General features: G+C 45.6%; 1 protein-coding gene across 4 annotated transcripts in view; it reads right to left on the reverse strand.

Annotated features, from left to right (window-relative positions):
* The window catches only part of LOC133114887 (brain-specific angiogenesis inhibitor 1-associated protein 2-like), a 62,366-nt gene extending 38,307 nt beyond the window's left edge, over positions 1–24,059 (reverse strand). The window contains exons 1-4 of one of the 4 annotated variants that reach the window (XM_061224577.1): positions 23,930–24,059; positions 23,427–23,544; positions 9,168–9,243; positions 3,535–3,621 (exon numbers count right to left, since the gene is read on the reverse strand). In XM_061224577.1, the coding sequence (XP_061080561.1) occupies positions 3,535–3,621; positions 9,168–9,243; positions 23,427–23,498 (235 nt within the window). In that variant the 5' untranslated portion in view covers positions 23,499–23,544; positions 23,930–24,059. The remainder of the gene's footprint in view (positions 1–3,534; positions 3,622–9,167; positions 9,244–23,426; positions 23,545–23,929) is intronic. The other 3 variants (XM_061224574.1, XM_061224576.1, XM_061224575.1) reach the window with 3 other exon arrangements.
* Positions 24,060–25,860: the final 1,801 nt, after the last annotated feature.

Genomic DNA, 25,860 nt, shown 5'->3' on the forward strand with positions numbered 1-25,860 from the left:
CCTATAATACGCCATTTCATGCCTCTCGGAGCCAGAGGGATTTCACAGCGTGTAAACAGTAATGAATGCGGAATGTGTATTGGTTGAGTGTGTGTGTGTGTGTGTGTGTGTCAGTGCAAAAATAATTGAAGCGTTCTCAGTGCTGGTCAATGGGTGTATTGTATTGTATGTCCGTATGAGTGTGTGACTTTTTGTCTATGCATGCTTGTGTATGAGTGTGTGTATGATTGTGTGTGTGTGTGTGTGTGTGTGTGTGTGCGCGTGTTTGCATGTGTGCATGAGTGTTTGACTGTGTGTATATGTCTGTGTGTGTTAGAGTGAATGTGTGTATCCGTATGAGTGCATGTGTCTGTGAGTGGCACAGCCCCATGACATCCTGGCTGTCCAGAGTGAGCGAGAAACACTGATCTTCTGCAGCCATCTCTCTGGCCATACAATAGCACGTCTTCTCTCCCTGCAAATTACCCCCGGGAGGAATACAGGAGATTTTCAGCATGACTGCCATTCAGTAATGTATGCAATTATCTCCGGTTCCAGCACCCATCTCTCCTCAAGGCCTCAGTCTACCCTTATGTTCACACTATTGCAGCTGCAGCGAGAAGGTGGAATGATCTCTGTGAGGAAACTAAATGATCCCTCTGTGGGGAAACTAAATGATCCCTCTGTGGGGAAACGAAATGATCCCTCTGTGGGGAAACGAAATGATCCCTCTGTGAGGAAACTAAATGATCCCTCTGTGAGGAAACTAAATGATCCCTCTGTGATGAAAATAAATGATCCCTCTGTGGGGGAAATAAATGATCCCTCTGTGATGAAACTAAATGATCCCTCTGTGATGAAAATAAATGATCCCTCTGTGATGAAAATAAATGATCCCTCTGTGGGGAAACTAAAGGATCTCTCTGCAAGGAGACTAGAGGACCTCTGTAAGCATAATAAATAAATAAATCTCTTATGAGACTATAGGATCTCATGTGATGAAACAAAGGTATCTAACTCTGAGGATACTGAAGGATATGAACAGTAACTAAAGATCTCAGAGTTCAGTAGTAATTGGGGTTTAGATTGACATGCCATTTCTATGACATGACAGAGCTGAATTTACAAGTACAGACCCTGTACAGGACATCAAATACAGGGCCATTACCCATAACACTTCTGTTTTGGGTAGGGTGCACACATATATGTGACTGCTAACACACTTTGAGTTTGCAATTAAACCCACAAACTCCTGGGTGAGGCGGAGGGGTAAATACAGCCATTGCCCCAGCCTTGGTAGGGGCTAGATCACCAGGTAGGGGGCCAGAATGTCAAAACAAGTAAAAACAGCCCATAACCCGCCTCCCCCCCTTTACCACGAGAGCCGTAACCGTGGGAAGCTTAAGAAGCACACGCAAACGTGTGATAAACAGCAGCTTGGCACTGCTGTGAAAAGCATTACTATTACCGTCGCTGTTATCACCAACAACTATTAGCCCAAGATACTTTTTCCCCCACTGCGACACTCGTGTTTGTTTTGCTCGTTTGTCATGCTCCGACACCAGGTGCGAAAGCGGTGCCCTTTTTCGAAAGACGAGGGGTGTGTGTGTGGGGGGTGAGTGACAGAAGCAGGAGAAGGCGAGAAAGAAGGCTGGGGATTTTCGATTGTCAGTCACGTCTGTCACATAGCTGAGAAGTACTCAATTACTGGTGTTAGATGAAGGTGCAGGCAGCGGCTAGGCTGAGAAAAGGGAAACCGGGTGCAGCGTGAAATCGATGGCCAGCGCTAAGCCTGACGCAGAGACTGTTCTCAGATCAGCCGAAATGAGAGCACACTGGCGAGTTCTGGAATTCCCATGGTAGAGCCACAGTAGGAGCTGTACATACTGAACACATCATACAGTACCCCCCCTCTCCACCCCCACCAACACCTCCATTTTGTGAGTGAGAGAAACTGATTGCGCTCGGTGGACTCTGTATTCATGAGGTGCTGACAGAGAAATGACAGGAAACGTCAGGCACAATAAAAAAGGACAAAGAGCTAGCTTCATGAATAATAATAAAAAGCAGAAATTGCTTTCTCTTTCTCGCTCTCCATCTCTTTCTTGCTCCGATTCACGCTCTCTCTCCTTCTTGCTCTCTCTCTCTCTTTCTCTCGTCTTCCCTGGCTGCCTTTAGAGCCCTTGCGTGGTTCTACTGGGCCTGACAAGGACCTATTCAGTCTCAGAAAATGAAATCGCACTCTTTAAGGAGATAGATTTCTCTCAGCATTCAACGGCAGAGCAGTGCAGCCATCCCGCCGGCACAGTAATGTGGGTGAAAGTGGGTGTAATCTCAGTCAGAAACAGAGAGCAGTGATATGGCCACTCTCAGAGCTCCAGCTCCATGTGATTGGTTTATTCTTCTCAATCACACGCTCACACGTCCTTGTCCTGTTCCTCTACAGCCCCAGCCCAGAGCCGTGCAGAGAAAACCGAACCATGTCAATCACTAAGCCCCACCCCTCCCCAAAATGCATCAACCATTAAGCCGCACCCCTCCCAACCAGCATCAGCCACTAAGCCACACCCCTCCCAACCAGCATCAGCCACTAAGCCACACCCCTCCCAACCAGCATCAGCCACTATGCCCCAGCCCTCCCCAAACTGCATCAATCACTAAGCCCCACCCCTCTCAACCAGCATCAGCCACTAAGCCCCCCGCCCCCCCCCCAAACTGTATCAGTCACTAAGCCGCACCCCTCTCCACCAGCATCAGCCACTAAGCCCCCCGCCCCCCCCCCCAAACTGTATCAGTCACTAAGCCACACCCCTCTCAACCAGCATCAGCCACTAAGCCCCCCGCCCCCCCCCCCAAACTGTATCAGTCACTAAGCCACACCCCTCCCAAACAGCATCAGTCACCACGCCACACCCCTTCCAAAACCACAAAATCACCAAGTCCCATCCCCTCCAAAATCACGGAGCACCGTCCACACTGAAATCACAACAGTAAGGCAGCCTGACCCCTCCTCCTCAGCAACAGTGGGCAAGCCGGGCCCCATCTTTAACAGTGAGGCAGAATGTGTACAGTGCGTATGCTCATTGTGCAGCAGGACACATCGCACTGTGAAAAAGACAGGAGGGTACTCATTGCACTGTCTAATATAAAGGGGAAGGAGGTGTTCGGGGTATTTTGGGGAAATGCGGAAGACAAATGTGCTTGACAGCAAAGTGCTCGGAGGCAGAAGAGAAACACACGGCCTAATATGAGCACACTTTACACTGGGATTAAAGCAGGAAGAGAGTGATCAACAGAAGCAGTGCCGTAACAAATATCCCAAATATTCATACGGACATAAGGGCGTCTATGAGTGTGTGAACATGTGGTAACATGACAACTCTGCTTGTGCAAGAGTGGGTGTGTGCCTGAACGGGTTTCTGGGTCTGGGTGTGTGTGTGTGTGTGTTTGTTGGAGACTGCTCCTGCTCTGGTCTTGGCCATGCCCCCCCAGAACCCTTTTCTGCATGTCCCCCTCCACCCAGTAAGGGCACTGCAACTACATTTGAAGACTTACCAAGATCCTTTGAGCCTTGACTCTCACTGGCCAGCTCTCCCATCCGCACCAGCGCGTCGAAGTAGCCCTTGGCTGCGAACGTCACACCTGGAGACAAGAAGGCGTTGGGCATGAGCTAAGGGATACAGCCCGTCACAGGTCACATGAAACTCATGAGGGTATATTCATGAGATTAGTGTGCGTTAAAATCCCAGGAGATCAGCGGTTTCTGAGATACTCAAACCACCCGGTCTGCCACCAACAATCAATCCACAGTCAAAGTCACTTGGATCACATATTTTCCACATTCTGATGGTTGATGAACATTAACTGAAGCTCCTGACCTGTATCTACATGATGGTATGCACTGCACTGCTGCCACACAATCGTTAGATTAGATTATTACACCTACTTATTAATGCAATTCCTAATAAAGTGCTCAGTGAGTGTATACTGGAGGTCAACTAGCATAGATATGGCAAGTAACAATTGGGAAGTGGTCCTCAGTGCTGGCCCTGCAGCTCTCGAGGATAAGTGCCTGAGAGGCAAGACAGTTACCACAGACCATAAATTAAGCTACATGATAGACCCTATGGTTCACAAGGATACAAGCATAAAGAATCCCTCTATTTACAAAGCCTATTACAACAGCATTAGCTATTGATAGTACAGTCGCTGCAGTATGATAACCAGAGACAACCTGGTGAGGAGCCCTGTTACCATAGATGTACAGCTTATCGGTGATGCAACAGACACTGTATGCACTTGTTTTACCTCATTGTTTTAACTTGTTTCAGCCTAAATTATTTGTATCTATGCCGTGCTGTGTGTAATGCAACATCTGTGTTATTTGTTCTATTTTAAGCCAATTTCCCAGGACTCCCTTGTAGAAGAGATGCAAATCTCAATGGGACTATTTCCTGGTAAAATCAAGGTAAAATAAAAATAAAAACATAAAAATCCTTTTGAACAAAGTCCAATTAACATCAATATTCAAATGGAGCCAGATACATAGAGCATCTGCCATCATGATGTTTCCATCAAGGAAACAGGAAAGAAATGTTTCCTTGATGGAAACATCATGATGGCAGAATGCAGAGCCGTGTATGAGTTCCAGCATTGGCTTTCTAATTAATGGAAGTGTCAAAGAAATGCAAACATGGCCACTCTGTCGTAGAGCAGGTTTCCCCACAGCGATAGACTGCCAATTAAGTCCCATGGTTCCACACCGGGGGGGTACATTCAATAGACCGATCATAACTGGAGCTGGGTTGAGTTGACCACAGCTGCCAATTGTGTAAGTATGCATGTCTTCATTAACTGATGAAATGTCAAGAATAAGGCAAAATAACTATGCAAGCTCCACACCAAAACATAATTGATTTTGAAGCAACCCAACAACTGTTTAGTTATAATTTCATTTGAAAGGTAAGACAGAAATGGTTAAAAATGCTGAACGTTATTTATTGCTGCTAAAAACCCAGGACAGAGGGTTGAGTTGATTTGTAAGGACTGGTGGCAATTTCCATATAACATGGAAGGAGTCTGTGTCAAACTTCTCATCACCTGAGACACATAATCAGGCTATCACCACAACATGGCCAGCATGCCGGGCCAAATCCTGTGCCATGAGGATATACGGCAGAGAATAACTTCCCTGAGAATAACACCGATATTCACCAACAAGGCAGCCATGTTGTCTCAGCTAAAATGCCTAATGCCTCTAACAGACTACACCAGGGTGGACACAGACTGCAGGCACAGTCACATTCTCAGAGGGCTCAGAGTGGGAAGTGATTAATGCAGAAATCCATCTCAGCACTGGATTTTCAATATACCAACTTACTTTATTAAAGTACATAAGAGCTTTGAAATTCATGGTTGCAAATTACACCCGTTAATATCTCAACCATGAGTTTCACAGCTGTTTATACATGCTTTAATAAAGTTAGTTGCTAACAAGTTGCTATATTGAAACTACAAAGGGCCTAATTTCACCACGTCACTGCCACTCAGGTTTCACAGTAGTCAAGCCTGCCGGTTACACAGTCAGCATACTTTGGTAGAAGCGGGCTAGTTTGAGGGAACCATGCAAAAGATTAAGCTCTCTGGACGTTCCTGATCAACCGTGGGATTATATATGGAAAGAGACGCTACTGCGGAAAACATTTTTTGGGTGGTCTGAAGCCACAAGATAAAGGACCCTACATTTCTAATCTCTTCTGGAATTTTCCATGATTGTGGCATAGTGTGCTTGTAGAAACGTTGTGATATACGACTTCACACTGATGGTAAGATTCAATATGAGCGAGCTTTAGATTAAGCTAAATCAGATGAATGGAATTATCAATTAAATTAGGATAATTTGTTAATTGAATAAGGGGGCTTTACTTTTTCACACGAGTGTTTTGGGCATTTAAAAAGTTTTTCCATTAAATAAATGAAATAATAATTACTTCTAACATTCCCTGAAATATCTGAAATCATTCAGCATAATAATAGGACGTCAGGAAGAACTACTCTTTTCACAGCACAATGGGTGTCATGGAAAAAGCATGTCGGTTTTTGCCTGCAAAATATTGGCTGAATAAATAGGTTGACAGAACCAAAAAAGTACCAAAAAACTGGAAGTGACTGACTGAGGCCTCTCTCCTCCCCTCTCAAAGTCACAAATAGTTTAGTCTGTATCCTGCCACACAAACCAGAGTGCAAACAGCTAAAAAAAGTACACTATTTTGGAGTGCGTGCCACAATTGCTATAAATTAAACGGCACACAAAGTAAATTGCATATTAGCTTGTTCCATTCAATAATAGTACATTATTATATACAGCAAATTGCTCTGAAATTTAGGATGCCAATTTTTTTTTCTCTCATTTGAACGGAGAACTTACTAAACATGTGCATAAACAGGCTGTAAATGCATGGAAACAGAGGTGTGCACATCATGAAGACCCACATTGACACTGCGGTGGCCTTTTTCAACCATCACCAGCTATGGCACTGATAAGGAAATGTAGACTACTTTGATACTTGTTGTGAATGTCATATTAATAGTCATTTGTAGATCAGTTAGGCTACTATTGGAGTTTTTAGCCCACATGCCGTACAGGATGAGGGCAGGTAAATTGGCCGCTTGTTCGATGTGCCGCTACGTCATGATTTCTTGCAGCATATCGCATGTGATTGACATGCAGTTAGCAGGTGATCAGCACATGGCAGAGTAGAGTGGAGGGAAAAACATCTAAATCTCATGGTGCAGTGGCTCAGTGTCACAGTAGCAAATACAGAGTTGTGTTTATGTGAATAGTGGACTCCACTGATTGAGTTCACAGATACATGTCAGAGAACAGGGGTAAATGCGATTTATCACAACATTACGTCAATAATGATATTGACCACACACAGGTGACATGCATTATGGCTTACTAATTCCCCTTTGTAAAGCAAATGTGGGTGACTTGGGCTAATTATTACTAAATGTACTGTAATTGGCATAATAGATGCAGACTTTTATATATTATTATATTATGTCTAACACGTAGAATCACAACTTAATGAAACGGTTTTGGTTGGGGCTTCTTTTTCATTTGTTTGAAATTGGGGTCATATCTGACCCAGGTTTGTCATTAATGCATGCAAAATATGTAGCGTTTTGTCGCTTGAGGGTTAAAAGAATTGGTACGATACATTATTTTTGCAAAAACCTAGAATTGCACACACATTACCTAGGTTCTGTACCTTTAAGACAGCAGTGACCTGAATACCCCCCCCCCCCCCCCACCTGCTCCAAATAAACTCCAAAGGGCCTAACCTTTAAAAAAACCTCATTCCTCCTCAGACACACAAATAATCACAACTGCCAAGAACAACTTAAAGCAATTGAAAATGTATTATTATAATTTTTTTCTGCTTGAGCTAGGTAGCGTCTGTTGCTAAGGCTTCTCCCCCTGATCTCCAGAGCACCAGGGCTATATTTACAGCCTGGCAGGCACTCAGAGGCTGTTTCTCCATAAATCACGGGGCTGCGACACAAGCCCACACCGGCCTTCATGATGGAGCATCATTCCTATTCACTGAGGCAGATGAGATGAGAAACAGGACTTTCAGCACAGACACACCAATTACCCAGGGGCCTGCAAACTTCTCGTCCAATAAAAAGAAAATTAAATCTGAAAATGATAAAATGTTCAGTAATGTGCACTTATAGCAGAGAAGTGACTCAACATGATTACAGGGACCTTCGTGCCGTACCAAACAAAAATGCACAGACAGGCCACAGATATGTATACAAGTTTGTGGATATAAAAACACATGCATACCAGAGACAAACCCACAGGGAAAGTATATTCTTTTTACAACTATGTACAGTAAAGCCACACACATACACGCACACAAACACACACACATACACGGACACGCAGAGATAAACACAGAGAAACACAACAACAAAGTAAATGTTCCAGTCCAATAAACAGTCACTGAGCACTTTATTGGCTAGACCTACACACCAGCTTGTTCATGCAAATATTTAATCAGCCAATCATGTGGCAGCAAGTAAATACATAAAAGCATGCAGGCGTGGTCAAGGAGTTTAGCTGTTATTCAGACCAAATGTCAGAATGGGGGAAGAACCAGCACAACCGCGGATGGACCTCCCACAGTGGCCTAAAGACTGGACTTTCCCCACAAAAAGTATAAAGACTGTGTGTAACACAAACAATAACACATACTGTAACAGACTGCATTTATCCAACACTTTGCATCTCGTGATCTGAAAGAGTGTTATCTTTATGCTCACCGACACAGATAAAATCTGGTAACAAGAGGAATGGGCGGGTAATGAGCAATTTGTATTGAGACTAGAATGCTATTTTATGAAGATAAACACGCTTGAGGAGATCCAAAATACCAATTTTGGGCTTGATCTTAAGATAAAGTACACCAGCCATGATTAGTTGAGTCAATTTAACAGCCGGAGCGCCCCCCTCCCCCCACCACCACTCTGTAAAACCCTCCAACTGCTATTCTGAGTCGCCCACACCAGGGATGCTCCCTGATAAGCATGCTTCACATAAAATGTTGCAGGTTGTAATCTCAGACCCGAGTGGCTATACCTGCAGCTGTTTCAGTAATGTGTCCAAAGAGAGGGTGAGCGGGTGAGTGTGGGGGGGGGGGGGAACTGCACACACCCCCCCCCCCTCCCTCATCCTCTGCGCTCTCCTGAGCAGGGAGATAAACGAGCAGGCAGTGAAGCCTGCTACCTCTGAGTGGGACAGCAGCCTACCTGCCTGTCCTACTGACAGAGAGGCCTCCTAGGGCCCAACCAAAAGTAGGGCGAGAGAGCGAGAGGAAGAGAGAGAGGGAGAGAGACAGAGGGAGAGAGAGAGAGATGGAGAGAGGGACAGAGAGAAAGGGAGAGAGAGGGAGGGAGGGAGAGGGAGGGAGAAAGGGAGCTAGATAGAGATTGAGAGAGCAAGTAGGAGCGAGACAGTTAGAGCAATAGTGAGAGCAAGCGAGAGAGAGAGAGAGAGAGAGAGAGAGAGAGAGAGAGAGAGAGAGAGAGAGAGAGAGAGAGAGAGAGAGAGAGAGAGAGAGAGAGAGAGAGAGAGAGAGAGAGAGAGAGAGAGAGAGAGAGAGAGAGAGACTACTCACTGGAGAGGGCCTTCTCGTAGCTCTTCCCCATGGTGATAAAGTTGCGCAGACAGGGGTTGAACTGCTCCATGATTGACTGAGAGAGAGAGGGAGAGAGCGGAGTGTAACATTGAGACAGATGCAGAGAGACAGCATACATTTACCATTATCAGGAAGGGCAACTACAGCATACAGTACACACACAAAATACTGCAGAATGATAAACACACTGGTGAGTCACTGGGATGTGTCGCTCTAGAACATCCATACATAATTTACTATGGAGGCTGCTGTCGGGAGGGGGGCAAACAGGCACATCAAACCAGGAGAGGAGTGTGTGTGTGAGAGTGTGTGTGTGTGTGTGTTTTTGTAAAATGGAGGAATCGGCAGGCACAGACACATGTGACAGAAGACCCCCCTCTCCACAGGGAGTTTCCTCCAGGTGCTATCAGGCACTCTGCCAAACACATACAGGCCAAAACAAACATAAAAATCACACCTCCAGTCCCCTGGGTAGGCTCTCTCAGTCCCTATCACAGCCTGACTGTGGCCAGCCCCCAGCGCCCAGCCCACACCCCTCAGCCCCCACCCCCCCGTTCCAGGTTCTGTTGCACTGCATCACAACCCAACACCATTCGTCACCATGGTAACAAAGCACCCTGTGTTCCTTCCTGGTCAGGCTGATGAGTTCCACTCCCCTACCAAATGATCCAATCACAGGTTCCCCCACACGTGGTAATGAGATTACATTTCTGCGCACTCTATATAGAAATTCTGTACAAAAATGCCACCACAGGAACCACAGGAACTCTTTACTTCAATAGTGGAAAGAGGAAGCTCTTCAAACAATCAGGACAGAGCACTACAGTATTAAATATCTCTATGGTGACTCAATCACACAACCAGGAAGGAGCTCTATACCATGAAAGATCAGGGGGCGGCCTGTAGTGTAGTGGTTAGGGTAAATGACTGGGACATGCAAGGTCGGTGGTTCTAATCCCGGTGTCGTCAAAATAAGATCCGCACAGCCGTTGGGCCCTTGAGCAAGGCCCCTAACCCTGTACTGCTCCAGGGGAGGATTGTCTCCTGCTTAGTTTAATCAACTGTACGTCGCTCTGGATAAGAGCGTCTTGCCAGTGGTGGGAACAAAGTACAAGTATTCAAGGAGGTCAGACCACCATCTTTCCTGCGTTGTTCATTTATTCAAGTTGGTAATGTAATCGATTAATTATTAGTCATTTAAGGGAAACATGAAACATTCATGTTCCTGGTCTCACATGCACAAACCACTCTGCTAGATTAGAGTGAGCAGTGCATGCATCAATCTGTACACATTGCCTTGAGAAGATTCATACATTCATTACAGATTTACAGTAATGCTGTGTAAGTCAGTAAGTTGCCAATAAAAGACTAATTAAGTTCAATTGAAAAATGATCCCCACTTCAGCTGATAATAGACTAAGGGCTCATTCCAATCGTTTATTTTTCCTCCGTTTATTTCCTTTTCTTGCTCCTGAGAGGTCTGCCATCTTTAAGGACATTCAAACCCCTTAAACGTTCCGTCTAGGAGCTAGAAGAAGAAGGTAGGAACTCCCAAACTTTCCTTTGAGGAAGGAAACATAAGCGCATCCTTTACGGAAATATTTTTTGTGGAAAGCCTGGCGTATAAATGATATAAACGAAGCTGTGGATCCACCTCTCCCCATCTGCCACGTATGTCACTGATGTGGCTTCAAACTGACGTTTGAAGGAGCAAGGGCATTCCATTTGCCTAATTCATCGTCTCCTCTTTACTTCTTTAACTTAATCTTTTCCTGGCCTCTCTTGATGGGTGGTGCTAGGGGAAAGATGGAAAAGAAAAGGAAAAAGAAGAAGAGATCGGAATGAGAGCGAAAGTACTGATGGCTCAAGGACGAAACTCCTCAGCCTGCTGTACACAGGAATGTGGATGAGGAGAGGAGCCTGTGGCTAAAGATAAACCTCTTACTCCACGTTTTCTAGCCAGCGTTCCTGAGGATTTGAGGGCTGCCATCCCCCTCCCTCCCTCTCTGTTCTCCTATTAGCTTCTCTCCTCCCAAAACTCTCTCCCTCTCATGTCTCTCTCGCTCCCACCCTCCTACCCGCTCACTCAGTCACTCACTCTCCCCCACTCCGTCTCACTCCTTCTCCCTCTCGATCTATCCCCCTCCCTGCATTGCTCACTCTCCACCTCTCCTTCCCTCTCCCTCTCTCACTTGCTTTCAGAAACGCATGGGGGATGGACCTCCTCCAAAATTTCAGGAGACTTGTCTATTCTGGCCCACCCTCAAAAAAAAAAAATGGAGAAAAAAAAAAAAAAAAAAAAATGGAGAAAAAAAAAAGAAAAGATGCAAGATTAAGCGCTCCGATTGGTTGGATCCGAGGGTCACCTTCCTTCGTCCCGCAGACTCCCGCAGCTGTGAAACTGGGCTGCGATAAACGGGGACAGCGTGAAATTCGGCCGCCGGGAGCAAACGCCAATTCGGCGGCCGAGGGATCGTCACCTGGAGCACGGCCGGTCCAAGCCTGCCCGACGGTACGCGACAGAGCAGACCTCACCGCTCAAACGTCAGCGCGAGCCTGCTCCTTTCAGGGCTCAGTTTAAGGCACTCCGGACACAGGCTTGTGTAATGGTGTAATTAACGCAGCAGTGCCCTGCTGTTGAAAAGGAATAGCCCGCTAATTCCCCCCAGCGCTACTTCAGTGCTGGGTTTGCTGAGCAGCGTTAGAAACACAGGGCAGAATAAGCTGCAGACCTTGCAGTGCAAGCGCTCATTTTATTAAGCCTGAGTAATTAACAGAACGTCTGCCCGTGATGCCACACACACAGACACAGACACACACACACACACAGTCAAAACATGGTCTCTCTCTCTCTGAAACATACACACATATTCTATACACAGTCTCACTCTGAAACATACGCGCACACACATACATATTCTATACACAGTCTCACTCTGAAACATATACATGCATACGAGCACACACATATTCTATACAGTCTCACTCTGAAACATATACATGCATACGCTCACACACATATATTCTATACACAGTCTTACTCTGAAACATATACATGCATACGCTCACACACACATATTCTATACACAGTCTCATTCTGAAACGTACACATACATGCACACCATCTCTCACACAGACACACACGCGTGCACAGAGCGTCGCTCCGTAAGATAAAAGGCTTGCACAAACCCCCCGGGGAGAGAAAGCAGGACTATATTCACTGGGATTCTCTTCCTGGCTCTTATGTAACGGCTCACAAGCGGAGCAGCTTGTGTAGAGGGGCTGTCCGCCGCCGCCTGCAATGGCCAGCGCTGTGCGGCGCTCACTCACATAAACACAGGGCCGAACGAGAGCAGTACCTCCACCAGCTCACAGTGGAGCACCTGGGGGGTGGGTTAGGGGGCGCGTTCTATGGCCATTTGTGTTTGTAGGTTTCAGAAAGAGTTGTTTTTTTCCCCAAGCAAAGCATACATGCACAGTGACACACACATACCCACGAACGAACAGGCACACGTGCACACACACACACACACACGCAGACGCACACTCACACTCACACATGCACTCATACACACGTGAGCCGCGGTAGAAGTACACACCAGTTTCTCCCATACAGCAAACAGTCCAAACGAGTCTGTTAAGTCTGCAGTGCAATCAAGGACACTCCCAGCTTGGTAAAAAAAAAGTAGCCATACAGTATCATTTCCAGACTCTCGACTATAAGAGGATTACAGGAGACAGTTGGGCAGCTTTTGAACAAGGCATTCATCAACTACTCATCTACAGACCAGGTTATACTGCATTTGGTCACACTAAAGACCTACACATCTATATTCTACAGAGAGAATTATATTTGTCTATTCTCTTACAGCTTATGCTATGGTCGCCCCCTACAAATAAGTAGTCTAATGTAAATGCAAAGGACACAGTATTTCTGACTAGGGCCAAAAACATATAACGTATCGTATAGAACACATTTAGACATACAAAGCTATATATTTAGAGAGAGTGTAAGACTACGTACTGGCTCATGTAAAGGAAGTGGGTGGCCAAACGCTTCTTTAGCAAGTTTACATTACTAATTCTGTTCAGCCAGCCCTCTCGTAACAGATTGTTACCCTAGTTGCTCGTGCTAATTGAAAAGTATTAACAGAGGGGATTTTGGGACAGACGGAGGCGGGTTTCATGAGAAGAAAAAAAAAAAAAAAAAAAAGCCATAATTCTCCAAGATGTCACACAGTATAATGTCCAGTGTTAATTTAACTCTTACAGACTACATACAAGTGCAATAGGGACACTGTAAGAGTTGATTTAACACTGACCAGTTTAGTCAATGAATCTGCTCCGACAACACTGAGGGAACTGTAAACAGGGCGGAGTGAGCCTTTAAAAACCTGTACGTTCCATAACCTACATAAACATGCTAGACCCTCGGGAAATAAAACACAGTATGGTGCACAGCCAAGGGACATCGCGCTGGGACTCGTCCGAACAACCAGTTAAACAGCAAGAGATGGAGACGGAGAGAAATAGAAGGGGGAGGATAAGAACACGGAGGGAGGAAGAAAGATTGAGAGATCAGGAAGTAGAAAAGAGGATAGAAATGTACCCTTTTTTGGTAAGAGTGAAGAACAAAACACTAGAGATATAACCATACGCTCATATTTCCTCCCCATTAAAAAACATTCCCTGTCAAACACACAGCATTTTTGGGCCCTGTGCAATCCCATGAACACATATCATTTCAGGATAAAAGCACCCGGCCTCTCTGGTACACGCCCTTTTTATCTGGGCTTGCAGAGATTTCCTCATCCTCTCTTCCCTCTCTCCTTCTCCCTCGCCTCATGACTGGTTATTTTCTGTTTTGATTAAGAACAGGGTGCAACAGAACAAAGTAGGGTCCACACAAAAACTGTGCCAACATGGGGCAGGCAAGGCTATAAACAATGTAACAGGCAGATAGCCTATATCACTTCCCCTTGTGGTTTTATTATTTATGTATGTATTTAGTTATCTTTCTAATCTGGCTCTTTATTCGCACTGTATCTTATTCTGGTCTCTCTAACACCTATAACATGATCTGCCCAATTGTGCAACTCAAAAAATCAGGTTGGCAATATTGTTTGTTGAGTTTATGGATGTACCTTCATATGTACACATGTATGAATACACGCATGCCAGAAAAATAAAAGTAGAAAAGTGGAATAAAACAGGCAGAAACCGATGCCTGACTTGACTGTGCGCGTAAGTCCCAGCTGTGCTGAAGGAGGTGAGGAACGGGGAGAGTGAGCGCGCTGCCGTAATGACCACCCTGAACCTGCAATTACACAGGGGCCTAATGACAGGTAAGGAGGGGACGCACTCTGTCGACTGCGGCCACCAGCAGCGCTAGCGCAGGCGCCTAGCACACGCTACGACAGTGGTGGGAAGAACACACTTTGCATGCGGACCGCCCATGTACCTGTACACACGTGCGTATGGGGGGGGGGGGGTCAAAGTTTTTAATTGTTGAGGAATATCATGAATGCAGATCCTTCACACAGCAGTGTAGAGCATGGGGGCATCCAGAAAATGCACAACAACCCTAGACAGGTAAAGCATTAAGGTAGAGTATAGAGAGCGGTTCATGTTCACACACACACACTTACACTGACAACACAGGTTCTCTTGAGTAGGAACAAAGTGACCTGAATAATGTGTGTGAGAGAGGGAAAGTGGAAGACAGGTCTAATTTCATTCCAACGTAATTTGTGAACACTCCTTTGGGGTCGCACCAGAAAAACATTTTGGAACACCTGCATGATGCATCCATTCGTATGATGTAATGCTAACGGACAAATAAACTATTTTTTTCAACGACAGGAGGTAAGGCTGACCTTGTCGAATGAATCACTGTTCAGCTCGGTTTGGTCTATGTTTTGCATGATGGTGATTTTGTGATCATATATGGCTGTGTGCGTATGCGTAAGATACACTTATGGCTTGGTTTTGTTTTTATTAGTACGTCTTTCAGCTGGATGCTTTATTGCCGATGTGTCACTTCCAACAGCTCCATGGAGAGATGTATATTCTCCCAAATAGCCTGACGGGCTAATTTAATTCCAACTTCTGCTCTTGCTATCATTAATTATTCAATTAATACATCAGAACAAGGGGTGTGGGGGTTACCCCCTTTTGAAAAGCACAACATAGTAGTGACCCTGGAGGGTAGAGAAGAGTGATATCCCTGTTGCTTTTCTGGAAACATTTCCATCGTTCAGAGAGCAGCGCAACATCTTTCGCGATGTGTTTGTCACATGTTCATTTCTCGATGATAAGTATACGATACATTGTGCAGTCCTCCAACAGACCCCTGAGCCATTTCCGTTGAGTTTAAAAACACAGTTCCGGGCCTGTGAATGCACTGGGGTTAAGTGATGCGTCACACTGACTGGTATGGAATCTTGACCGTGATAGGCCAGCAGCGGCTGGCAGCCGTGCAGCGTGGCACATGATTGGCTATGGCGTCACCTAGGGAGAGAGCATTTCCAGTCAGTGGGATTGCCCCAGTCTCATCGTGATGCAGGAGGAGTTTCTTTAGCTGCTCGAATTGCGCTAACTGTACTAATGAACTCCTGCAGCGCAGTGACAGCCAAGTATAGAATGAAAAGAAGTCTGGTAGTGCATGCTTAGGAGGGCAGGAACGTCAGATGTTTGTCCAGTTTTCAAACAATTTGTACAGGTCGGGTTTGTGGTCCCAAGTGGATAATATAATGGCTGGTCCAAGCAGTGAAGTAAAAAATAAATACAAATTAATTTAAAACTAATGGTATCTCAACCACTCCTGGTCCCATGCTAGCCCCCACAACTGCCCCCATCACTCCTGACAGTATACCCCCTTAGGGAAAGAATGTGCTTTTCTACGCTCTGCCAAATTGGATGTTGCTGTCATGAGACAGGCTTAATCATAGAACTGGTCACTCTGAAGTTGAGGTATTAAAAAATGTAAATCAAGGATAAAAATGTTTGGATTCCTAAACTGTGGGTTTTAACCCCATGTAAGGTCACCTGAAAAAAAGCATTTTGTATTTTATGTGCTCAAAATATGTGAATGTAGGCTACTATATCTCAAACAACACAACTATATGTATAATAAAGCAATAAGGAATGAGAGGTCATGGTATACCGCCTATATCATCACGGCTAAACAGTGTTGTTAGGCATTAGAGGTGTGTGTGGGTGGGGTGTTGGGGTCATGTAATTTGTGAACATTCCTTTGGGGTCGCACCAGAAAAACATTTTGGAACACCTGCATGATGCATCCATTCGTATGATGTAATGCTAACGGACAAATTAACTATTTTTTTCAACGACAGGAGGTAAGGCTGACCTTGTTGAATGAATCACTGTTCAGCTCGGTTTGCAGTCTATGTTATGCATGATGGTGATTTTGTGATCATATATGGCTGTGTGTGAATGCGTAAGATACACTTGTGGCTTGGTTTTGTTTATATTAGTACGTCTTTCAGCTGGATGCTTTATCGCCGATGTGTCACTTCCAACAGCTCCATGGAGAGATGTATATAGCCTGTGTGTGTGTGAGAGAGAAAAACAAGAGAGAGAGGGACAGGGGGAGAGGCAGACAGCATATTTGTACATCGAGCAACAGCAGAATATTTGTGCTTGAACACAGTTTCATGTGAATGCATATCAGTGAATGTTGTGTGTGTGGAGGGGGTGGGATTTCTACAGAATGAGAATAAACAAACGGTTGCACACTCTACCAAAGCAACCCCCACCCCCTGGCCCCGCTGAAATTAAATGCCACTGCGGACATACCTGCAGTCCACAGGATGGCTCCTAATTATCTCTGATAGACAGAGACACAGAGAGGGAGAGCGAGAGGAGAGACAGAGAGAGCAACAGAGAGAGAGTCAGTCGAAAAGACAGTCAGAGATGGAGGCAGAGAAAGAGAGAGAAGGGAACAGTCGGAGAGACAGAGGCAGGGAGAATGGTCTTATTCCTCCTCCTCCTCCTCCCTCTCCATCTGGCTCTCACTATCTCCCCCTCACTCTCTTCGCCATCGCTCCCCTTCCAGGCCGGCAGTGTTCCCCACTCCTCCCCGCCACAGGCTCACAGGGTAGCATGTCGTGGGTTTCACTGCACACAGCTTCCAAGTGCACATGGAAAGTGGCACAGAGGGTGAAGAAACCAGGGAGCCAGATCCAAAATGTCACCTTTCTAGAGATGTCAAAGCCCTGCAGGCTGCAGGCCCAGCATGAGCAGAGGGAAAATCCCACGGCCCTGCGCAATCCGATGGAAACGCACGGCTCCACTGGCTTGTCACGGTTACCCGGGCGACCAGCGGTGAAGAGTCAGAGCTGTAGCTGACAGAGGGGCGAGCCTCACCTTAAATTCCCCCTCCCCCGCCGCGCACCAGCCATTCACACACCTTTATCTTTCATTGTAAAGAAAACTAAATTTTCAGCAATGTCTGTGCACGCTCACACACACACGTACGCACGCACGCTCACACACGTACGCACGCACACACACGCGCACATACACTCAAACACACACACACACACTCGTCTCCTACCATACAGCGGTTTGCCCAGCTCTGTCCTTACATTACAATACATCCCATTACCTTGCATTGCATTAATTGTCATCGGTTAGCCATCTTCTCTACTTCAAGCTCACAGTGCTCACTCCAGCGAATTTCCTTGCTCGACCAAACAGCGCCAAAAGGGCACCACAATCCTCCCCAGGATTCAATCTGCAACACCTTAGTCCACAACAATTTTAGCACACCGACATGCCTTGAGTTTTCAATCTCAAATTGATGTGCATTACATGTCATATGACTGAATTGAGTTTATGTGCATTTGCACAGAGAGCAACACAACATATGAGACCAAATCTTCTTTAGGTACATTTGTACAGAGAATAACACCATGTACGTGACTGAATCTTCTTTAGGTACATTTGTACAGAGAGTAACACCATGTATGTGACTGAATCTTCTTTAGGTACATTTGTACAGACAGTACCACTATGATGTTGAGCGTGAGTATTTCTGTTTCAGTCGTGGGCGATGCCATTTGTCTCAGCACAAGAAGAATGAGAGCTGGAGCAAAAAAATGGAAAGCAGGAGGAGGAGGGATAGAGCTTTAAGCCTCCCGCCTCCATTGTGAGTGCACACGCGTGTGCGTGCATGTGTGTGTGAGAACCCACAAGCGAGTGCGCATCTGTATATATGTGCGAGTACCAGCATGTGCAAGCAAGCGTTCTGAAACAACTCGGTTGTTTGCTTTGTTCAAATATTTACAAGAAGCATTGCAAGGCTCAGTGACTATGCTCTGAAATGTTACTGGATTGATTGAGACATCGGGTTACTTTAAGGTATAGTACAAGAATGTCACGACGATGTATTAAAGTGCTCTCGTGACCTTTTTGGTCGGGCCTTATGTTTAGCCGTTGCCCTTGGCTGAAAGAAAAACAGGACCGATGGCTTACTTCTCAATGACATTTTTGCAGCAAAAGATAAAATTGGTATTTGTATTCGTTCCAAAGAGCACCTACAGTCCATGTTCATTAACCAAGCAAGGCAGCGACACCACACATACAAATTCACATACGCATACATGTACACACACTATACATACAATCATACACACACACAAATATACACACTCGGTTTATACACACACACAAACACACAAGCACACATACACTCCTACATCTCATGATGGTGACATAACACAGACACTTCATGGTGCCTTGTTGCTAAGAAACTATCAGTACAGACCTCCTACATGAAAAAAAGTGCACCACGTAGGAGAGCCACGCATGCTGTAGCTGCATCAGCCTACTCTTCACGACTGCCAAAGCAAAACCCTTCCCCAAAAAATAAAAATAAAAAAGGTGGACTGAAGCACCAAATCTTCGTTCACATTTGAGCGCTCACATGCAGAGACCGGGAGATTGCTCCACTTCTCGCACACTCAACTTCCTACCAATATAAAATGGTGTTGAGGGGGGTTCGCTCATGTTAAAGGAAGCATCCTGCTCTGGATAAAGGAGGGAGAGTCTCTACCACAGGGGACCGAAGCCCAGTTTCGACACGGGCGGAAAGACGTCACGGCGGACGCGCTAACGGGGTCAGCGTGTGAAGGGACGGCTCCCCTGGCACGCCTCGTTGAGCGCGTAATACAAACGGCGCTCAACACACTTGGCAAATGGCAGAACTAAATGAATAAATAGAAAATAGCCTCACCTAGATGCTTAACATTCCACACAAGCTGCAGGAGCCCCCAAACACACAAATGAACAAAGAGTACACACACTCACACACACACACACACACACACACACACACACACACACACACACACACACGTCATGACCTTGCCTTGACAAATGAGACACACCTTGCAGGTGTGCTGCCAGTTCCGATTGGCCACACTGACACACCCTCACGCCCCCACAAGGATGCAGACTGGTCAGAGCTACATTAGCACAGCTCAAGCTGAGCCAGAGGAAGCACATTAGCATTAGTGTCACGTAAATACAAACGCTCAAAACAAGCATTGTGTGTGTGTGTGTGTGTGTGTGTGTGTGTGTGTGTGGGCTGCAGGGGCCCAACCCTGTGCCACTGGGCCTTGGACACTTAACTTTATCTTAAAGAGGCGGACATGCCACAGTACCACTAAAAAATAAAATAAAATAAAAAACACACACACAGATGAGCAGAAATAGGCACAGACACACAGCACAAAAACACATAAGCACGCCAATAGAACAGTCAAGAAGAAGCTACCATTGGCATAATGAAGATCATGAGGGTAATTATCTGTTGATTTCTCTCTCGACAGCGATCGCACATAAAGGCAATCGCAGTCTGTGGAACGGGGTTAGTGGTGGGAGGGGAGGAGAATCAAAGTACTTCTGCAGGAGGACAGGAAATGACATAATCCCTTAATCCAAAGACAGATACGCAATCAATGCACACACATTCACACGACACAATACAATACAGGGGTATGTACACACAAACACACAAACACACATACACACACACACACACACACACCTGCATTTACATGAGTCACAATGCATTAGTTAAGAGCCTTCACTCAAAGCTGTACACAGTGAATTTGTCAGCAACTGTCCAACCATGTCCTTCCACAACTACACAGCTGCAGCAACACACACACACAAACACACACACACGCTTACATGCATACATACCATTCACTTGCGCGCACACACACACACACACACACACACACACACACACACACACACATACAGTAAAGCCGCCTGATGCAGCAGGATGGCTAGGGCCAACCTAAACCCTCTCCCCCCCAAGCAGGGCAAGCCTGTTTGTGTCCCATCGCTGCGGATTCCCTGCTCACACATCCTGGATGCATGTGAAAGTCAGGGCATGGGAAACACCAGACCACCCTGCTCCACACCCAGCCACCTCCACAAGCACCAACACTGCAGGAAACATCTCCCAAAGGTTCCCCAATCAACGGGTCAGAGACTTCACCCTTCTCACACACACACAGGCTGTGTCCGCCTGTCTCCATTCCTCCCTCTCTGTCTGTCCATCTAAGTGTAAGGTCAGAGAGTAATTTGCTTCATGTCTCACTTGCGCCAACCACACAGTGAGACTGTCTCTGTCTCTGTCTCTGTCTCTGTCTCTGTCTCTGTCTCTGTCTCTGTCTCTGTCTCTGTCTCTGTCTCTGTCTCTGTCTCTGTCTCTGTCTCTGTCTCTGTCAGCAGCAGGAGGGTGTGTGAGTCAGACACACACCAACCCCTAGCCCTGTACCAAGAGCAGCACGAAATAACTACACGGAAAGCACTGGGCCCAGAAAACACCTCACCTACCCCATCACACCCCCCCCCCCCCTCCACACACACAGAGAATCTTCTGGAATACATCCTCCTTTCCTCTTTTCAGATTGTGTTGGACAGAGAGTGAGTGTATGAGTGGAGCGATGGCTGGGGTTTCTATGGAAACATGATCAGCTTGATCAACACTGTCACAGACAGTCCAGCTTTCTGTTCTGCTCCTGTGGGGGAGGAGGGGAGGCGGGGGGGGGTACGAGGTTAAATGGGAATGAGGGCTGGCACAGTGCTCAGCTAGTTTACGTCTGCTGTGCTTAAGCTGTGAAGATTAGTCTCCTGGCCTACTCCTCCACTCTGCACCAGCTGGTTGGGAGGGGGGGGGTGACAAAGTAGGGTGTTAGAGGGGTGGACATGGGGGGGGCTGTCCAATTCTTTCTCGTCTTTCCTTCAGGAATCTTCACAGGTCCACAATCCATGTGGAGAGGGAGAGAGAGGAAGAGAGAGGTGCCCTTGACACCACACCGCAGACCACAGAGAGACCCACACATGACATTAACCTTCAATCCACCATTTTCCATCAGTCTCATTCTGCTTTTTCAACCTTTCACACATATCTGAGAGAAAAATGCGAAGATCGTACAAACCACACTCTCTCCTAGGGATCAGACCGCTGATGGCTGACGTAACCATTCTGACACCTCTCTCAACACACCGATGTGGAGGAGATCAAAACAGCATGGTAACACTGGCAGGTTGGGGGCGTTTCGTTACTTGTGGGGGGTGGGGGGGGGGGGGGGGGGGGGGTCCTTTGGAGAGGTGGTGGTGGGGAGACGTGGAGCGTCAGAGGGCAATACAGGCAAGGAGCGAGTCACTGGATGAGTCGTATGATTCGTTTGTTCTGAGTGTGTGCAGCGTATGTTACAAATTTGCTCACTCTCACCACTCCAGCGTCTAGATCTGACAAAATCCGGAAGGGGGGAGGAAGGGTGGTAGATGCTAAGTACTCAGTGCTAGTCAGTAATCCCAGTCCATCTGCATCACTCCCTCTTGCCTTCCCAAAGAGCCATACCACCAACACACACACACACACACACACACACACACACACACACACACACAGGAACCCCCATCTCAATTCTCTTTCAGGTCAGCATTGCCTTTTACAGGCAGATAGAGTTCTGTATCATGTGGGAAGAGAAAGATTCTTTTGTTCCCGTTTGAAGTGCTGAAAACCACCGAGTATCATATTTTAGACCGATGACGTCACATGGCCAGAGGCGTTTGGACTTAACCGAACAGCCGGACTGGGTGAACGCCTGGCTTTTTTTCATCGTTATTGTCACACAAAAAAACACTGACTGTCGCATTCAGATCCATTTGTAAACTAAACAGTTAAAACGCTGGTGAAATCGCTAAGCATAAGGCCCTGCTACCGCCAACTCCAGCCTGAAACCACTTGATCTTGTCAACTATTTCGCTCAACTTGTTTTCACGTAGAACACCCCCAAGGCAAATTTTGGCAGAACCTGTCGCAACAAGGCAGGACTGTCTCTCCACAAGAAGCGAACACGCCTCTGTGGGAATGTCGCTCGAATCCGTTTACTCTTTCAGATACAGTAGGCTACGAACTTGAGTGGCGATAGGCTACCTGTGGAATTATGCTAAAAGAGACGTACAATACCCTGCAGTAGGTGTGAGGGATGCGGTTTGTTCTATGGCACGGTAAGCAACTGGTACATGAATGGAGGAATAAATAGTTGGATTTATAGCCTGTGGATCGTATTCGAAACTGGAATAATCGTAGTCTATGGCAAGCAGGGTAGACCCAAAGTTGCGAACTCGTTTTACTTTGAACCATCCAAAAAGTCTCATTGAACCCGCCCCCAGAGCCAAAGTCTCGATGTCTCAAAGCACCCCCCCACCCCAACAATGACGAATTACATACCTCTGGCTGGGGCGAGTTAATCAATGGTGACTATCTAATTACAGAGTCGCATGGACTCTGGCATTGCGGGCAAAAAACGATTTTGGTACAGCCTTGGTAAGAGAGCTCGCTACGGTACACCCGTTTTGACAACGTTACCCATTTCATTTTCTGATATCCAAAGAACGAATGATGATCAATGATGAAGTCGAAACCTACACCGCTCGTTCGTGTCGACAAGGGTTAAGTTACCTGTTGCAACGATAAAGCTAAATTCTGCTATGATTGAGATTATGATCCAAGACATTTCATTACAATTACCTTTGCAATCACTATGGATTACGCAAACTACAAAGCAGACCAGAAACAAAAATGCAAGTAAAGGTTTCGCAAAGATAATCTCAAAAACGCACCACATATGATAGCTACAAGCATATAATACGATATATATCCCTGTTAGTTCCCGCAGGGCTTACCTTGTAGACATTCTCCGTTATGCGATGGACCTCGTCGGTACGAGACATCTTGGAAGCTCCGGGCAGAACCATAAACAAGATTTCCCGTTTGAAAGAAGAGTTATCCGTGAAAAAGTAGCTGAAGACAAAAAATAACCGTGGTAAAAGATTTTAATATATGACGCAAAACTGTGGTGGTATGTGTACGCGAAGATGTCTACAAGCGAAAAATGCAGCTTTTATGATGAGCTCGCTTACTGCACCCACACTAACCCACGCACACAGCCACTGCAAGGGGATCGGGTGGGAGGGAGAGAGTTGGAGACTAGTCATACGTTTGGAGCTTTCAATTTACTGGGCACCGCCTCGACTCTCCCAAAATCCCTCCCACTGCACCGCCTCCCAGCTCCGGTATTTTTAAATAAACCTTTCCAGAAACGCTATCGTGAGGTGCCAGTCCTGTTTCCACCCCATTGCCGATACCGTCTCACGCAATCGATTCAAACTGTAATCAATCTGCTTACTGAATAGCCGGCGATGCTGCGGAGTCGGAGGTGGATAAGTTTCGTCTCCACTACAAATCAAGTGGTTCAAACCAAATCACGTACCTGCACCTGAACATATCAGTTCTGGCCCGCGCACTACACTGACTAAAGATTAACTGACAGAATCTGTTGCGCCATTGTGTGTGTCACGACGTTTTAAATAGGCACTTGAGTGCGCACAGGACCCTGTTAAAATGTGAAATATGCTCCCAAATGTTTAACTTCCCAAAAGCATTCTTCGAGCTTCATCAAGCGCAAAGTTCCCTGTGCATCACTTCAGCAGTTTGAACTAGGACTTCTGTGTTCAATCATTCCTTTCCAAAACAGATTCATTTATCGTGTCCCTGTCTGACTGTCCTTTCTCGGAGTTTAAACAGGAAAAAAAATGATGAAGCTGGTGAATTCTATCACACGCGAAGATTATGTTAAACCATACAGTGAGTTTGGGGATGGATTCCAGATACTGCAGCAGGTTCACTTGTCGTTCTTTTAAAATAATGTTCCACTTGCCTTGAATTATAGTCATAAAATTGAGTGAACTTATCTTCAAACCAACCATGGATAGCTAATCCTGTTCCTGGATATCTACTGTCCTGCAGCTTTTCAGTCCAACCCTAACAACGCCTCATTCGACAACAAGATCTCGTTTAGCTGCTAATTAGTAGAATCAGGTGTACCAAATTAGGATTGAAATTAAATCCTACAGTATTTCCAGGAACACAGTTGGGCAGCCTTGCCCTGTACCTTGAAGCGGCTGTCAGTCCTTTAAAATGCATCATACTGCATTAATGCTCTTAATGATTTCTTAGAATGTATAACAAACGCTATATCGCCTAAATTATATTTTAAAATTAGCAAACAATTAATGTCTTCATGTGAGGATATTGTGATACTATCTTTATTTTAGCGTTAATTACAAATCAAATTACAAATGTTTGATAAGCCTATAGAGCGTGCGTAATGTATGCACAGCACTTCAAAGGTACTACAATGCGTCTTAATTTCAATAATTATTTGGCATTTCAGTTAAGATCAGAAAGCAACGACGCATCGTAGTCTACTTCGTTGCATCTGAAATATGGATAGGCCTACGTGGAACAGTTCAGCACCTGCCACAGTAGCCTATGGTGCCTGTGGGCGAGGTAAACGTGCCCTGCCAGGGACTCGGGGTTGGCTGGACGTTGGAGTATTAATCATGGGTATACACCACAATAATTAGGCTACGCAAAGCAAACCATGCTTAAAAATATACAAAATGTAATTGAACGCCTACTTAGAAAACGCTCTCATTATGTTATCAGACCTAACTACAAACAACACGGGAGGTACATTATCATTATAGAGTTACAACTGAATTTTGCACCTAGTGCAAATAACAACAATATCTAATATGTTCGTGATATAAGCCTATTTAGCGGAGTGACGTTTTTATTTTGAATTAATCTTCCAAAAAATATTTTGAACACTTGCGAAAACTCATCACATCGGGCGTGACATAGGCCTAAGCAAGGCTATACTACACATTTTTAATGTGTTAATTCTGACATATTCGATTTTCAGTCGAATTTGTAGCGCCACCAAGTGTTTGATAATCTCCCAACAGAATTAATTGACATGGAGCCAAATATACCGTATTTCCCTGGTTTTTAACTGTTGGCTTTGATAACGACGGCTGAAAAAACCGTCAACATGGGAAGCACGCAGACTGTAGGTGTTTGGCCTCCTAATCAGCAGGAACATTCCAAGGTCATTATTCCGAACAAACCACATTTCTCCCAATATTAAAGATCTAGTGTATTGGAATTCATACATTTTACATTTTTTTCTGACAATGGAAGGCTTTTCTTCCAATATGTTCAACATTTAACTACACAGCAGTTATGGCATTGTATGTGAGAAATAGACAGTTT

The sequence above is a fragment of the Conger conger genome, chromosome 16 (assembly GCF_963514075.1).
Source record: "Conger conger chromosome 16, fConCon1.1, whole genome shotgun sequence".
Classification (NCBI taxonomy): Eukaryota; Metazoa; Chordata; class Actinopteri; order Anguilliformes; family Congridae; genus Conger; species Conger conger.